General features: G+C 38.0%; 1 protein-coding gene across 3 annotated transcripts in view; it reads right to left on the reverse strand.

The window, feature by feature from the left end:
* Positions 1–2,213: 2,213 nt before the first annotated feature.
* The window catches only part of LOC131437211 (BAI1-associated protein 3), a 347,788-nt gene continuing 334,497 nt past the window's right edge, over positions 2,214–15,504 (reverse strand). For all 3 annotated transcript variants that reach the window (XM_058606395.1, XM_058606394.1, XM_058606393.1), the window contains 2 exons: positions 14,723–14,972; positions 2,214–14,647 (listed from right to left, as the gene is read on the reverse strand). In XM_058606395.1, the coding sequence (XP_058462378.1) occupies positions 14,556–14,647; positions 14,723–14,972 (342 nt within the window). In that variant the 3' untranslated portion in view covers positions 2,214–14,555. The remainder of the gene's footprint in view (positions 14,648–14,722; positions 14,973–15,504) is intronic.

Here is a 15,504-nt window from a genome sequence, read left to right on the forward strand (position 1 = left end):
TCCGAATGAATTTCGCCTACAACCGGTTGATTTAGAAATCTGTCAGAATTGAGTGAAAAGATGCGGACTGAATTATCAATTCGTTTTCTTCTTATTCTTTCCCGATTTTGCTCATTTTTGTTCTGATTTTCAGTTTATTTTTCAATAAAAAAACATTATAAAACTGGTTATATAGAAGTTTTTCGGATATACAGAGCTTTTTCTTAGAATTCCAGCATAAACTATTAAAATTGGTTGAAAATGAACAAAATGGCCTACCTTGGTCAGCATTATCCATTCCTCTAGCTGGAGTGTAGTGAAATGACGTAAGTCACCTAACTTTTACACTAACACATTTATAAAATAAGCGAATATTCAATGACAATTATAATGTCACTGTCAATCGGGTTGATCGAGCACCCAACTCATGCGCAAATTCTAGCACAGAAAAATCATGCAGTCGAGTAAGAATTCATTGCTCATTCCGTCATTTCGATGATGTGGGTTAGAGCAGACCCTGTCAGTTTGGAGCGAAATCAATCTTCAGTCCAGCAGGCAGCAACGCCATCGCACGGCATCACATTGAACAATTGTTTTGAAGCGCAGTGCTGCTATTTTGGAGCGCACGAATTTGACATTTCTCTCCCCTACTTTGATGTACGAGATTCGATGCGGACTCGCCTGAGGGCGCTATGTTCGCAAAATGGATGTTACCAATGATTTGTTCGGGAAATGTGAGAGCTGGATATCTTGTTAATATGATGTCTTTGGTTAGTACTACGTCAGAACTCGATTCAAAACGGCTCTGTTGTTGCATTGTTACCACAAAGTCTTAACGGAATTCTGCCAGAATTCCGACAAAAAATCCTGGCAGACATACCCCGTCGCTGGGGGAAAATCGCGTGCGAGTGGGGATCCTTGAGGAATTCTGGCAGCCGATAGAAGCCTGGATGTATTCAAGCTGCTGTCAAAATTGCCCAGGTAAAATAGCGCCATTCTCTCGCAAGACGTGTTTTACTTATTCGCCCTTCTTTCTTTTTTTGTTTGAATTTTTCGATACTCGCCAATGTTGCATGTACATAGGTAAATGAGATTTAAATTTGGTAGTGAGAAAGCAATTTTATTACTCTTCATTATATACTTCTTATTGAAAAAATTGGAATATGTAATGTCAGAGAAATACCCGCGAGTTTGACGTGGGACTGCATTCGAGATGTGTATAGATATTAACTGATTTGATGCCGTTTTAGTTGTTGTAGTCCTGAAAACGACCATTCGGTTTCGGAAGAGTGCATTTGTATTCAAGGAACTAGACCGGCAATTTGAGACAGTTTTCGAAATAAGTTTTATACGTTACTTTTGGGATCCTGAAAAGGACCGTTGGCTTTGGTGTCTTGGAAAGCACTATTTTGTTACAGATGTTTACGTTTGAATTCCAGGAAGGGTGCCAGTTATAGTCATTTGTAAGTTTGAGCCTTGACCTAGAAGAAATCATTACATAAATATAATCGTAACACAAGTCGTACAATCGTCTATATATTTTAATGTTTCATATATCTCAATATTTGAGTGAACGAAACTAGTGGAATCCTAATAGTTCATTAGATAACATCTAAAAGCCATTAGAACGGCAGATTTGGTATAATGTTCCCCATCGTTGTCCACTTTTCGTTTTCTTTTTCTCGAATGGAAACGACCAGCAGCTGGATGACGCAATCGTCTTATTTGAAGCCAAGCTCACACTGCGAACGTCCAACAGAAGAACTATTTGTTGTTTTTTTGCGTTTAGGCTGGATGAACGGAGCCTCATATTCGCCAGTGACTGAAGCACCAGGTGAACAACGCCGGGTGTAATTCCATTGTCTTGACGTAGATGGAGACGGGTGAAGTTTTGAAACTGCACCCAGGTGAGTATAGTAAAGGAAAACGTTGCCCTACGTCAAAAGTAAATGTGCAGCTAATTTAAATTGAATGCGATACGCGCACTGAAAAAAAGTGAATAGTAAGAGGTACACGCAACTAAAAGAAGGTCGTAACTGAGAGTTAATACCATTAAATTTTTTAAATATATTAAAAAAATGAGAAGTGATCCATCCCTTGGTAGTTGTGGCGACATCTTCTGAACGCGTTTGTCAAGTTGCTCACTCAAGATTTTACACACAGTTCCACAGTTCCTCGGACAGCACTGAAATTCAAAAGAAGGTCATCAACAAAGGAAAAGAAAATACAGCATCTAATGTGAGATGAACAGATATTTTGTTTTATTTACTCTCGAAAAATATTTACTCAATACATACACATTCCGGTCACGGGTATTGCACTTCTCGGATCCAAATCAATCTGCATCAAAGGGGTCTTGTAAGATGTTTTTCTCAATCATGTTTCAGTCGCTTCCAATGAGAGGCCAAAAGTTGACTTCTAATACCAATAATGTTTGCAACATAAGACAGCATCGACTAATCGAACGAATGCAATCAATTTTGTTGCACCACCTAATTTTGTTTCGAATGATTTCTAAAGGATCTTTCAGTTTTTTTTTTCATGTTTGTGTTTTTTCAGTATCAAGTTTTTTCACGTATCGTAAATACAACCAGTATCATTTATATTTTGATAAGTTAGCGTAGGTTTTGGGTGTCCTAATTCTAGCCGCTTTGTCCACTGTCCGACGTTCGATGGAACATTATATTATCTAGCGATTGTCTTGGAAATCCGTCAGTTGAAGAATGTTTTAAGCAGCTTTTTCAGTCGCAAATTACTTTGCAGATGTGTCGATGACAGATCGCAATACGAAAAATAGAACCATTTTTTTCTTCTAGAGCAAAAATTTCACTGCTGTGCGAGTCGTAAATATAGAAAATATTTGCGATGTGATTTCATTTGTTTCATTACGAATTGATTGTAAAAAAAACAAAAAACAAATTAAGCACGTCAAATCCTTTCAAACTATGATGAAAATATGTTTAAAATGATACACTAGCACATTGCCCTTTTCTATCGTAAGGCAATTGTCGTCATATCTAAATGTCATAATTCATTTTGTTTTGATTTCGGTTTATTTCGCAGTATTTGTCATTTACAATAAGAAAAAACTAAACATGAAACTTGCATGTAAACAATGTTGAACGATTTTGGACTGGCTTGGACAAATGTTGGTAATAAATAAAAAATTTCATCTGCAATGCTTAATTTCTAATGACACTGAGAAAAACGTTTCTTCCTAACTAACAGTTTCCGTTACTCTTTTCACATCCACTCTGGTTGATCTATCCGGCTTAGTAGCGTTCCTGCTGAATTTCTCACAGGGGAGTAAACAGGGATGCCATTATTACAGAATGTCTGTCGATTTCACAAAGATAGTTTTCGATTTGGTTTTTTTTTGAAGACTTTAGATTTTGTTTCTGTAATTTTGTCTGCTTGATAGTCATTCTTAACAACTCAAGTATTTGTCACCAGAGCTCCGTTTCAAGCAGCATTGTGACAAACGATTGAATAGCAAATAAAATTCTACTGGTCGTGCTTACGAACACGTAATAAATTACAAACTTGACATAAAGTATATCTATTCGCTTTCGTATCATACAATGCTTGTTTAGTAACAATATTCAGTTAATTGGCGCGGTAGTATACAGCAAAGTAAAATGAATTAAAATACTTTAGTTAGTTAGATAAAACGTAACAATTTGCTCTTGAAGCGATGTTTTTTTTTTTTTAATAATAATGACTGTTGTGGAAACAACGCTGATAAATGATCTAATTATTCAACTTAAATACATTTCTCGAAATATTTGGCTACGACATTGAATCTATGTTTCGTACAGCACATTATATGATTGTTGATTCCCTAAGACATCGAAGTTTGGTTTGAGTTTATTTACAAAATGTGCTTCTAATCTAAGTTGATTTTTTTTTGTTTTGGCTCACATTGCACGGTTACAGTAATTTAAAAATTTTAGCTACAGATTAGCAGTTGTATATATATAAAGTTTGTTCTTCCTACCATAGTTTCAAGTGGTGCATGCAAAAAACGTGAAGGCTACAGGGTGGTTTTTCTTTGGTATGTCATCAAGGTTTTTTTTTCGATTTTGGTGCTGCCCGTTCGACGCACCTTCCACCGATTCGACGGGGAGGGGGAAAAACGTCAGGTTGGCTAAGTATGGGAATGTAAAAGCAGGCGTAGAAATAAAATGTGTCTAAAAATCGAACGAAGTGACATTGTTCCATTCTTTCAGCTCAGATTTAGGTACATTCCAAGAAACTCTGCGTTTTGTGCCATGTCGTTTCTGTTGAGGTTTCATTCGAGTGTGTAATTTTTTAAAGCTGTTTTCCCAATATCGGCGAAAAATGTTCATGTTAATTGTTCTGATTGATTGATTGGTGAGAAATATGAACTTGGCTTGCCACGGAAGTAAAGTACTGAAAGGGTGTGTAGTGTGTTGGTTATGATGAGCGATTTTTATACACCTAAGCTCGACATTTATAATTACATGTACAGGTAATGCATCAATGGCTACTGTGAGTGTGTTTTACTGTACCTTGTTAGTAGAAACAATTTTAGAAATCGAAGTTTTTTCGGTAAACTTATTTTATAGAGAAAACAAATTTCTGCCTGTTGATACAGTTTTCACTTTCTGAATCGCACCTGAAAGACAGTGGCCGAATACAACATGACCTAGGTGATCAAATTCCGATATCACAACCATTGTTAGATGAGATTATGAGAGATTAATCAAACGAAAATAATAATAAACAAAATCAACCAACCTTCTGACAAAAAAAAAAAACATTCCAATATTTTTTTTCAGTTCTCGGTAACTTTTCCTGTTGACGACATTAGCAAATGACAGTTTCTTGTTTTTGAATCAATTCCAAGTTAAAACCAACCCATTTCCAATCCCAACAACCGTTAAGTTAAAGATTTCGAGAGCAGTTTGCATGGGAACTGCATGCTCAGGTATCTTGAAATGCAAAAATGCTGACATGAAATTTTGTTCCAGCATGATGATGAATTATCATGGTGGCACCACTGATCGCCCATCAGATTTGCTCAGATCCCCGTTGCTATCCGCTCGTTAGAAATTATGGCAACCGGCAGAAGCCTGGGAATATTCCGGAATTTGCGTCATTCTCTCGTCACGTCACATCACGTCTTGCAAGATCGCTCTACCGTCTTTTATTCTTTTCGACTTCATTTGATATTCGTTAATCCTGCATGTTCATCCAAAAATGAAAACGAGTCTTGAGACCAGGTAAATGAAATGAAAATACTGGTATATTTTAAGAAGAAGCTTTGCATATCATGTTTGGTAGTGCAAAAGCTATATTATTGCTTTTCATTTTAACTTCTAATGGAAAAAATAAAACCAAAGAAGTCTGGCAACAATGCAACAACCGTTTCCGGCAAAGAATTTCGCCTAGCGGTTCTTTTCTGTCGGATTCTTGGCATACAAGATTGGCTCCAACTCTCATGTTAAAAATGGCTCAACAATGGACCTCTGTCTGCCGGGTTTGTTGAACGGAAAAAATGGCATTCGGTTCAACGGTCTGTTTCAAAATCGGCTAACGAAGGTCCCGGCCTCCCGTTGAACGATTGATTGGACTTTCATTGGACCAATGATTCAACGTATTGGACCAATGAAGGACCACCGTAGAACGTTTTTTTCTAAGTGGGGAGTAAAACACTGCTGAGGCTGCCAGTTTTTCTTGCTATAAAATTCAGATTTAAATTTTGTAACTGACATAAATTATGCATCTAGAACTAGAACACTACTGAATATGCCCTAAGTGCTTCTTTTAGTTACGTCATTTTGCGAAAGTCACAGTGTTCATTCGTCGTTTTGTTACTCGCACTTGTGTGAAAGCCAGTTTTGCTCGAAAACATTAGTAAGAGCTAATTTTGCATATCAAGTGGAAAAAAATGACAGTCGACTCGTTTTTAGTGTGTTTTGATAATTTTCGCTTTTGTTTGACGAAGGATTCATAACGGTTTCTACGATTGGAAGCAAAACAGTTTCTTTCCAAATTAATCAGCGTATTTTTCAACAAGCTTAATAGCAACTCGATCCCATTAAATATCTCCAACTCCACAGCAAGTCTCACTTTCATAATATCACAGATCTGCTTTTTTCGTGGAAAACTATATTGTCGTAAGTCCGCGCATACACTTTTGTTTATTTATTTATTTATTTATTTCTGTTTATGTCCATCGGATAAACGAATCTAAATGGACAGATTGGGTGGGAAAAAGCTCATTTGAGTTGAGTCTTGTTTGTCATTCTCATACGGGCGTAAAAACCACCATCTTTTAAAACAGTTACAGGAACAAAAACAAGAACAAAACAACTACAATAATCTTAAAACGGCTAACTACATACTAAATAAATAACATAAAAATAAATATTGTAAAACATTGTCAAAACATAATGGCACATCGTTTAATTTTACTAGCAAAGCGACTAGATGATTCACCAAACTCGAAGTGATCTTCGACTGCAGTGAACGTTCGAATACAAGCGGCTATCGGTTCATTATATCCGAAAAGAGTCCTGTGGAATCTGTGCTGAAGCAGAGTTGCATTTCGCAGTGTTCTACTCGGTGTCCGAAAATTCATTTCACAACGTAACTCAGGTGCATCAATCTCTCCGTTAATCAATTTTGCGACGAACAATGCTTGCTGAATTTTTCGGCGACGTTGCAAAGTATCGATACCAATTAGTTTACATCTATCAGGATAGGGTGGCAGATTTGCTGGATCTCGCCACGGCAGGTGTCGCAGTGCCAAACGAACGAAGCGTTTTTGAACACGTTCAATTCGCATGCACCATGAAATTTGATGAGGAAACCAAACAACTGACGCGGTCTCAAGGATTGGCCGAACCAGTGAACAGTACAAAGCCTTCAAACAATGTGGATCTTTGAATTCCTTAGCGATTTTAGAGATGAATCCCAATTGACGTAACGCTTTCGTGATTATTAATGATCGATGTGAATCGAATGTCAATTTTTCATCCATTTGTATTCCCAAATCATTCACCAGGTTCACTCTAGTCAGGACTGAACCACCAATACAGTAGTCGAATTTAACAGGATGCATATTACGATGAAACGTCATCACCTGACACTTTAAAACGTTGATGAAAAGTTTATTCACGCAGCACCAATTGACGAAGAGTTGTAGTTGATGCTGTAGTCGCCGACAATCCTCCACAGTTCTAACTACGACATACAATTTTAAGTCGTCTGCATATATCAGTTTGAAACCATCTCCCAGAGCCAATGAAACATCATTGAAGAACAGTGTGAATAGCAATGGTCCCAAATTACTGCCTTGTGGAACTCCAGAACAATTCGAAAATTGCGATGACGTACAATTATCCAATTTTACTCGTAAAATCCTACCACAAAGATACGAGTTTAACCACGACACAAGCTGAGCAGAAAATCCGAGATGAGACAATTTGCACAACAGTATTTTATGGTCAATTTCGTCAAAAGCAGCTTTTAGATCCGTATAGATAACATCCATCTGTGCCTTAGTCTCCATGCAAGCGATGCACTTTGACGTAAACGTAATTAAATTAGTTGTTACTGATCGTCCTGGCATAAACCCATGTTGGTCGAATGAGATGTAGTTCTTTGCACGATCCATGATAGCCTCGCTGACGATAATTTCAAAAAGTTTTGAAGAAGCAGAGAGACTGGTTATCCCGCGATAATTTGCCACATTTCGTCGATCCCCATTCTTGAATACGGGGCACATGAATGATTGTTTCCATACAAGTGGAAATTTTGCTAGTTCAAACGATCGATTGAAAATAGTGCTAAGCGGTCCTGCTAAAGCAGTAATACAACGAGTTAAAATAGCAGCGGGTAATCCATCAGGCCCGGGAGCGAACGAGCATTTCAATTTTTTTGCAGCTTTTTTAACCATCTCTGGAGTAACGATAAAAGTGCTCAAATTCACCATATCCACGGGAACGTAGGTGGTAGCTTCTTCAGCCTCATTTAAAGACGTCGAATTTACTGAGTAAACACCTGCGAAGTGTTTTGCAAACAACTCGCAGGATTCTGAAACTGACGATGCAACCTCACTATGAAGAAAAACATCTGCCGGAATGGATGAGCATTTCCTTTTAGAGTTCACAAACCGCCAGAAACTACGTGGGTTACGTTTTAGATTAGATTGCATTCGAAGGACGTACGATTTATACAAGCTAGCATTGAGTGATCTATACGCATTGACTGATCGATGATAATTAGAAATATTGAGAGAGGTCCGTTGACGATGTAGTTTACGTTGAAATGCGTTGCGCTCACGTTTCAAACGACGCAGTTGAGTCGTACTCCATGCAGGGGAAACGAGCGGTTTGACACGAGGAACGTTTAGGTCAAGCCATCGGTTAATCTCCAAACAAAAACCATCTGCCATATCATCAACATCGCCAGTTGAGAACAATAAAGTCCAATCGATACTGTTCAAATGATCCGAAAGAGCAGAGAAATCTATCGGACGATAATTCAATGGGCGCACCGTACTGCTGCTACTGTTTGACGAAAGTTGTGCGTTTCCTTTTTTTTCAGGGATATATATACCAAGCGGTGGATGATGGCTGTCTACGGGAAGCAGCGGGGCAGGGCAACGATCGACTCTAGTCTGGCTACTTATCGGGATAAAAACCAAATCAAGTGTGCGTCCTAATAAGTTACACTCGAGATTCGCCTGTACGAGGCTCAGAAATTCCATACCGTCTAGTAAAGTGTGACTGGCTGGAGGCAATTGCGAAGTATTGCAAAAAGTACCGCTTTCACTCCGTGCCCAACGCATTCGTGGCTGATTATAATCACCACAGACTAAAACAGTATCACGATCGGAACTTTTATCAAGGAGTTCATTCACAGAAGCAATGTGCTCATTTATCACATTCAAATCTTGACTTCGATCCGGAGGGATATAAATGGCACATACTGTTACATACCTATTGTTTATACGAATCGAAACAGATAGCTGTTCTAGATTTTGTCCATTGGTCGTCGTTACCATCATGCTTGTGTACCGATGAGCGACTGCGATCAGAACGCCACCAAACCGAGATTTATTACTGTTACGAAAAGAACGATCGCATCGAAACACGTTGTAGGCAGTTCCAAATAGCTGGAGCGACGTGATGCAATTGTCGAGTCCAGTTTCAGTTAGTACAATTATGTCGAAGTCACAATCGGTGGATGTCAGAAACAAATCGTCGATTTTCGTTCTTAAGCCTCGCACGTTTTGATAATAAATCGAAATATCACTATCACAAACAGGCAAATGCTGTAAAGGACAATGATTGAATGCAGTAGAACTAAATACATCCAAATACTCGCCTCTGATGGGAGCCCTTGGGCTCCCACCGTCCACCGAAAAACGTGTTGCATTCAAACAATTGTCATCCGGAGAACCGGTGTCGTTACTGCTGGTTGGTCTCGGGGAAAAATAAGCGATCACATCACGTTTTTTGAAACGTTGACAAACTCTCTAAACACCAAGCCGGTTGGCCAACACGCAGGATCGAGAGCTTGCTGCTTGAGCGCTGGATCAAGACCAATCTTGAAAGAAATGTAGGTCATATTGGCTATGTCCACACCCTTAGGCACAAGTCGAATAACATCAAATGGATCAGACGAATGAAGACAACGGGTGACTATTTTTTTTACATCATCATTGCTTATCAATGGTTGAAAGCCCGACAGATAGAGCCAAAATCTAGGTGGAGGTGCTGCCGGTGTGACGAAAGCAACTGAGAGATCATCAAAATCCATTGAGTTAGTGCCTCGATCGGCAGGTGGTAGTGTTGATGTGTCATTATCCACACGAAGACGCTTCCTGTTAGAATTTGGCCATAAAGGTGTCATGGGATCACGAGTCGTAGAGGGTTTCTGAATTGAAGTATTTGCAATAAAATCAACTTTTTTGCTGAGTACTTCAACAATACCAGACAATTGTTCAATTTGTCTATTAATATTCACTCCGATTCTGCAATCCGACGGATTTGTGATACGAACGATTCTCCACGTTCGTTCGAGTTCGAATTTTGCATTCTTTATTCCGTTCGACTTGTATGATTCGTTCGGGATACTTGAAATTTCGAACACTAACTATCAAAGCTGTCAACACTACTTACACGTTCTTTTTCTTTTTATATTATTCATTTCGTGGTAAAAGAAAACGGTCACACTTGTATAAACAAATTAGAACAATTCTAAACCGAACAGAAGTAATACGTACGCAAGTCGATCGAGTAATGTTCGAAATTTTAACAACTCGAACGAATGATATTCGAGTTCATACCCAACTCGAACGGAATGCAGAATGGAAATTGCACATTCGATCCGAATATTTCGAATCGATCGACGTATAGAATAGGGGTGATTGTCAGTTGTCTCATTTGGAGACAAACGTTTGTTTTGATCTGCCATGTACGCACGAATAGATCGACCATTAAGCTCACCTCTACAAGATGTACAAATAAATATTCACTCCGATTCTGCAATCCGACGGATTTGTGATACGAACGAATCTACACTTTCGTTCGAGTTCGAATTTTGCATTCTCTATTCCGTTCGACTTGTATGATTCGATCGACTCTCGTTCGGGAACACTTGAAATTTCGAACACTAACCATCAAAGCTGTCAACACTACTTACACGTTCTATATTATTTATATTATTAATTACTTAGTAAACAAAACCATCACACTTGTATAAACAAATTAGAACGATTCTGAACCGAACATAAGTAATACGTACGTAAGTCGATCGAGTAATGTTCGAAAATTTAACAACTCGAACGAATGATATTCGAGTTCATACCCAACTCGAACGGAATGCAGAATGGAAATTGCACATTCGATCGGAATATTTCAAATCGATCGACGTACAGAATAGGGGTGATTATCTTGCCTTGGGCGAAAACATCCTTGCATGAGCGCAAATTGAATCCGCAGCAATTTTGGCTAATGTGAAAAGGAGTATCACACATTCCACAACGTATTGGCTCAAGATCATTGATTTCGTGTTGACACTCTCCGCATTGTTTTTTCTCCATCTCTGCTTTGTTCAATGTTGACAGCAGAACACAGGATGACACAGACTGCTTATTGAAGTACGAAGCGGTGCTGGTGCTAACGGTCGGTATAGTGCCAAAAACTATCAGACTTGACCAGAATTAACAGCAAATAACGTTACAACAGGCTCAAGCTAGATGCACACTCCAATGCCCGGTATTGTAAAATATACTGCCGAACACGACTAATACTGATGTGAATCAATATGTTGAGTAAAACACTCCCAAAAACGTAAAAAACTTAGCGTAGAAAACTCTCACGATGTTCCAAAATGTTACACACTGAGAAAATGCTTTGGTACATTGGTCAAAACATTGCCAATTGACGAAAGTAGCATTATTGATTATTTTTCATTGATTTCGACATACGTCAAATGTGTTGACAGATTTTTCAATGAATCTATAGTGAATCGAGAAACGGTTTTCGGGTAGTGCGTGTATTAGGATATTCCTAACAAAATGCAATAAAAATCTCGGTTTGTTTACTCTGCCTGGCCCTGCCAGTCCGTTTTGAATCGGTTCTTCATTTTTAGCGCCTTTGGTTTTATTTTTTCCATTAGAAGTTAAAATGAAAAGCAATAATATAGCTTTTGCACTACTAAACATTTGGTCTCAAGACTCGTATTCATTTTTGGATGTACATGCAGGATTGACGAATATCAAATGAAGTCGAACAGAAAAAAGACGGTAGATCGATCTTGCAAGACGTGACGTGACGAGAGAATGGCGCAAATTCGCCTGAAAAATTTTGACAACTTCCGGAATCTTGCCAGGCTTCCAGAATTTCTCACAAGCGGGTAGCAACGGGGACCCGCTCGGCCTTTTGGCTGCCTGGGCAGCCATGGCCACCAGACGGCTACCAAAATGGATTCAGTGAAGGTTGTTGAGACATCGTTGTGTTTAGGGAAGTCGGAAATTTCAAATTACTCGATTATTCAATAATCGAGTATAATTTTGAAACTAACCGATTGAAATTTATTCGATTATCTGGGTTATTAATCGATTACTCGATTATTCATTCGATTGTTACTATGGGATTTTTTAAATATTTCGATTAGCTCAATAATCGAATATTAGTTTTAAGCTATTCGATTAAATATTACTTGATTATCTGGGTTATTAATCGATTACTCGACTAGTCGCTCGATATTACGACATCCCTAGTTGTGTTTCACAGCCAGAGGCGTACGTGTGCGAGGACGATGATTGCAAATTTATCTGTCAAAATACAACGAAAATCTAATTTCCAATTAAAATTATTTATAACTTATTTACAACGTTACAACATTTACAAAATCATTCTCCAACTTTGTTATTTATGCAGCACCCAAGATTCTGTTTTAAGCGATGAAAATTTTCAGCTCCAATTTTAGCATAGGAGAAAATGTTACGTTGATCAGTTTTCAAATAATTTTATTCTTCGCGTACATCATGAAATATTACTAAAAAGGACCGTAGAGATGTGCAATGTGAATCAAATATGCGATATTATGATGAACAAATTCCGGATCCCGATATTTCTCAGTTAATTTTTCAAAAGGGCGTATAAGCAAGTGACAGTTTTTCTTTAATCACTCTCTATTTCGATTATTGTGATGTGATTAAAAAGATTTTCTTTGATATCACTATTCTGTTTGAAAGTCGAAAGTTTCGGGTATCATTTCATGTAAAAAGTTGAGTGATAAACGTGGAAACCGCTTGGTAATTAATAGAAGAGAAAGTAAACAAAGGCCCTTATTACGGGTATCACTACACGGTGAAAACCGAGTTAGGTGAATGTAGGTTTTTAACACGGATGTCGCTTCAGGGAAAAAAGTAATTGCTTAGATGAGCTTGTTGTTATTATAAACATCAAACCACAAAAAAATTGTTGGAAAAAATTATAACCTCAATGTTTAGGTAAATGTAAGATTGCCCAAACTTTTGTCATGGCAACTTTAGCAATGCTCGCTACCTATTTTTACACGATCAAGTCAAAGTTTCTGTTCCACACGCCTCACGGTTCAAATTTGGCACCATCCGACCACTTGTTTCGATCGATGCAGAACACTGTCATCGGGTCACATTTCATTTCAATCGACGGAATCAAAAATTGGTTCGATTTGTTCTCGGACTTGAACAGTAAGAAATTCAGTTGGGATTGAAATTCATAAAAAGTTACTGATAGACAATAATTTGAATAAACATATGAACATAAAAAAAAACTTTTCACATTCTGGACATTTGGCTATCTTGATCACTGTTGAATTTTTGTTTCGAACTGCTACTTCAGGTTCAGAAAACACTAAAACAATTGTAGAAATAAGCAGCACATCGATCCTACCGTTTAGACAAAATACTTCCACAGAGTAGAGTAGTTTCTAGCTTCCTTTTTTTTTAAATTTGCTCTCTCTCCACAAAACACGTGGTATGAAACAATGATTGATGTCCTAGTGCACATATTGATTATTGTTGTTCGCTCTATGCACGTGTATGGGCGTATATGTTTGCTTGTGGTACATATTGTAATTAGCGTGTATGTGTATGTGTGTGTGTGTGTGTGTTTGAGTTGTATGCCGTTATTAAACAAATCCCTTTTATACAAGCGGAACGGCCGGCCTTCTGTATACGCGAGCATCCGGTCCGGTTCCATGATTTTGCGTTTGTTTAGGTTGTTTTTTTTTGTTATTCATTCATAAGAAAATATCTGCAGTTTGTTCGAGAAAATTTACAGCTTAAGAGTTAATTGTATTTTGTGTTTTTCATTCCCTTTTTTTCCCTTTTGTTCCTGGTGGAGATTAGAAAATAGCTTTTTGTTTTAACGTGTTCAAAGACTTGATTTCATTTCACTACACCGTCAATAGTCATTTCTTGTATAAACTTATTCGTATAGAATTTCTAAAGTTTACTTTACAAAGAGTCAAATATACAAGAGTTTTTTTCTTTTATATAGCTAAACTTAACGATACTCGGTACTTGTATAGATTTCAAATCAGATTCGTATAAAAATATGCTCTTTCATAAAAAATAAACAATAGTACATCATATTGTGCATCTTAGTAGTAAAAGGTTAGTCTCTTTATTTGCTGGGATTTACTACTCTTTCTATCTCACAAGTTCACTAGTGCTAAATAGGAGCTACATGGCATTCTAAAGGGTTGACTGGCAAATGGCAAATGGCAAATGGGTTTACAGGTTCACACATACGTTAGTTGGCTCATATCGTAGTGAAGGCATTGAATACTCGTTTGCGAAAGAGTCCTATAGGTAATTTTTCTTACAAAAATTAGCTGTCGTGGAAATAGTTCTGTTATTTCAATTTGATTTGTAGTAAAACGTTGTTGATGACCAATTTCGAAAGCAGAGAGCGATGGAATTCCTGCACAAGACGCTGGAAGCAAATCATTGATTTTCGCTTGATTTTGTTTTTGTGTATGTGAAAAGCTATACTTTTCTGATTGACATAGGAGATTATCTTCTTTACAATACATATGTATGCTTAGCCTACTACGCGAGCTTTCTGTTTCCTGATAAATTCCATGGCATTCTTGTCGTTGACCCTTCCTTCGAGAATCAGCAGAATCGGGTGACCTACGGAGACAAATGGAGGTAAATGATGATGAGGATCAAATTTTCCGACAGGTTTTTGAATGTTCAGGGCCATACTTTTGTCCTTCATTTCCAGCAACGGTAAATCAATTTGAGCCACACAGTCAAAATTTTCGATGTTCATGTTGAAGTTGCTCGACACGCCGGGGATGTTCGTCAGCGCCAAAAATGCTTCCCCGGCAAAGTCGTTCGCCGTCAACACGTCGTGGTCCATCACGGTAAACACAATCATTGCCGCTTCGGCTTGGCACTGTTCTTGTGTGACGGAAAACTCGAAACATTCGTCGAACACCGGGTGGAGGGTTTTCTGTAACAGCGAAGGGACAATAGTTAATTTTCTATTATAATATAACCAACGGAGTTTTACTTTAATTGAACCGATTTGCCGAACATGCTTACTGAGTTTGACGGGAGGGTAGCTTTCAATAAAACGGTAATTGGGTTTCACGATGAATTAGGTAACATGAATGGCAATTTGCTTTGGCTACCAATCGTCCAAAAAGACGAGCACAAATGTCCAATGGCTGGTGATGATGGCTGCATGCCAAACGGCCACGAATAACATTCACCCAATAGCGTTAGGAAGGATTTTCATTCACATGACAACTTGTACGAGAATACGGTTAAATTTAACACGGACAACTCCCAAATCACAAAATTACCATATTGCAGTTGTTGTTTCCACGCCCTGGTTGTTTTAACTAAGGGGGTTAATGTTGATTTAATTAACATTTCTGTTGATTTTTCCATAGCCATTTAGGATAAACAAAATTACTATTTCCGAATGCTGTCCGTTGACGGAGAACGAAGACAGTCAAACGATATTTTTTTTTTGAGAA

The sequence above is a fragment of the Malaya genurostris genome, chromosome 3, assembly GCF_030247185.1.
Source record: "Malaya genurostris strain Urasoe2022 chromosome 3, Malgen_1.1, whole genome shotgun sequence".
Classification (NCBI taxonomy): domain Eukaryota; kingdom Metazoa; phylum Arthropoda; class Insecta; order Diptera; family Culicidae; genus Malaya; species Malaya genurostris.